This window comes from Tachysurus fulvidraco, chromosome 24 (genome assembly GCF_022655615.1).
Source record: "Tachysurus fulvidraco isolate hzauxx_2018 chromosome 24, HZAU_PFXX_2.0, whole genome shotgun sequence".
NCBI classification, from domain to species: domain Eukaryota; kingdom Metazoa; phylum Chordata; class Actinopteri; order Siluriformes; family Bagridae; genus Tachysurus; species Tachysurus fulvidraco.
Genome location: NC_062541.1, coordinates 528,400 through 530,899, shown reverse-complemented (window position 1 = coordinate 530,899; position 2,500 = coordinate 528,400). Strand labels below are relative to the sequence as shown.

The 2,500-nt window shown below is 44.5% G+C and overlaps 1 protein-coding gene across 1 annotated transcript in view; it reads left to right on the top strand.

Annotated features, from left to right (window-relative positions):
• Nucleotides 1-2,500, top strand: part of stx1b (syntaxin 1B) — a 29,638-nt gene that overhangs the window by 16,274 nt on the left and 10,864 nt on the right. The window contains exon 3 of the mRNA XM_027155597.2: nt 404-503. Within this exon, the coding sequence (XP_027011398.1) occupies nt 404-503 (100 nt within the window). The remainder of the gene's footprint in view (nt 1-403; nt 504-2,500) is intronic.

Genomic DNA, 2,500 nt, shown 5'->3' with positions numbered 1-2,500 from the left:
ATACACCACTACACACACACACACACACACACACACACACACACACACACACACACACACACACACCATACACCACTACACACACACACACACACACACACACACACACACACACACACCAAACACCACAACACACACACACACACACACACACACACACACACACACCATACACCACTACACACACACACACACACACACACACACACACCATACACCACTACACACACACACTACACACCACTATACACACCATACACAAATGCAGACGTGTATTTGAGATTAATTAAATAAAGTTTGAATAATAAGTTCATAGTGAACGTATACGACTTCACAGCATTAACACACACATCATAGCATGTGTGTTTAAATCTGTGTGTGTATTTGTTTGTGCGGTACACAGGTGGAGGAGATTCGTGGCTGCATCGAGAAGCTGTCAGAGGACGTGGAGCAGGTGAAGAAACAGCATAGCGCCATACTGGCAGCTCCCAATCCTGACGAAAGTGAGTGGTGTCTGTTCATCACACTCACTTACAGACACACACACACACACACACACACACACACACACACACACACACACACACTCATACAGTCATACAGACATGTTAGCATCGTTCTGGCAGAAGCAATCCCCACATGAGCAGCCTGTCTCCTCACTGATCACGTGTGTGTAGATGGTGGGGTAAATACTCTGTACTCTGAGACACGTTTACCTCCCGGAGGAGGATGGGATTGTAGTGGGAGATTATTGGACTCATTCTGAGGGGCAACAGATACAAATGTCACTGAGATCACGAGATCAGATCTAGACCTTCATCTGTTTACCTGTGAGGGAATAACACACACCTGGCCGAGGAACAGAGTGAAAATGCAGCTAAAATAAAACGAACTGTCCAAATATTTATGGAGCTTACTGAGGTGATGAGGACAAACTGTCTGGACGTCCTCCAAATGTCTTTTCTTGTTGTTTAAGTTGTTTGAGGATCCACATGCACACTGAGTGCTGCTGATGAGTGTGATTCATTTAAATGTTTGTGTGTGTGTGTTTATGTCTGTGTGTGTCTGTGCATCTGCTTCAGTGTGTGTGTGCATGTGTGTGTGTCTGTGCATGTGCTTCAGTGTGTGTGTGTGTGCGCATGTGTGTGCATGTGCATTTATATCTACGCGTGTGTCTTTGCATGTGTGTGTGCGTGTTTGCGCGTCTGTGTGTTTATGTCTGAGTGTGTGTCTGTGTGTGTGTGTTTGTGTGTGTGTGTGTGTGCGCGCGTCTGTGTGTTTATGTCTGAGTGTGTGTGTGTGTGTGTGTGGTTAGAGTAGTGACTCACTGCATGCTTGTCTTTATTTTGTTTGTATTTTATTTTTATTGCTTATTTTTTGTTTTCCCCGTTTTCTTTCCTCTTTTTCTTTTCGCTGCATGCTGCATGAAGGACACTGAGTGAGTGACAGCACTGCTATAAATGCATTCTGCACACACACACACACACACACACACACACACACACACACACACACACACACACACACACACAAGAGCTTTTGGTGGAAGTGTGTGTTTGTGATTATGGTGTGTTTAGTGTAAGATTAGTGATCTCTGTCTCTGAGTGTCTTCAGTCTCTACACACCGTATTGTCCACTTTATTAGGAACACCTGCAGATACAGAGCAGAGTGTACACATTAAACATCACACACACACTGATGATCTCAGTGCACCAAACTAACAACAGTGTGTGAGAGACCATTCTGTGGGTGTGAATGAGATCAGAGCTACAACAGAAGACCACATCAGGTTCTCCTCCTGTCATGGACACAGGACAGCACTGGTCTCCTTAAACTGTCCTGCTCTTTAGTCTGAAGCCACCCATTAGTCCAGTGATCAGAAACACAGGATCATGGGACTGACAGGTGCTTCCTGTTGCTCAGTTCCCTGCCATTTCCTGTGAAGACTGCATTTGTTGATAAAATGAATAAACCAACATGAAGAGCAGTGAGCTGTCTATGGGATCAGCTGAGAAAAGCTGAAAAAAGAAATATCAAAGATGATGAAGATGATGAAGAGGAGACTGAAGATGATGAAGAGGACGAAGATGAGACTGAAGAGGAGACTGAAGATGATGAAGAGAATGAAGATGATGAAGAGGAGACTGAAGATGATGAAGATGATGAAGAGGAGACTTAAGATGATGAAGAGGATGAAGAGGAGACTGAAGAGGAGACTGAAGATGATGAAGAGGAGACTGAAGATGATGAAGAGGATGAAGAGGAGACTGAAGAAGATGAAGAGGAGACTGAAGAGGATGAAGAGTAGACTGAAGAGGAGACTGAAGAGGATGAAGAGGAGACTGAAGATGATGAAGAAGAGGATGAAGAGGAGACTGAAGATGAAGGAGAGGATGAAGAGGAGACTGAAGAGACTGAAGAGGTTGAAGAGGATGATGAGGAGACTGAAGAGGATGAAGAGGATGATGAGGAGACTGAAGAGGAGACTGAAGAGGAGAC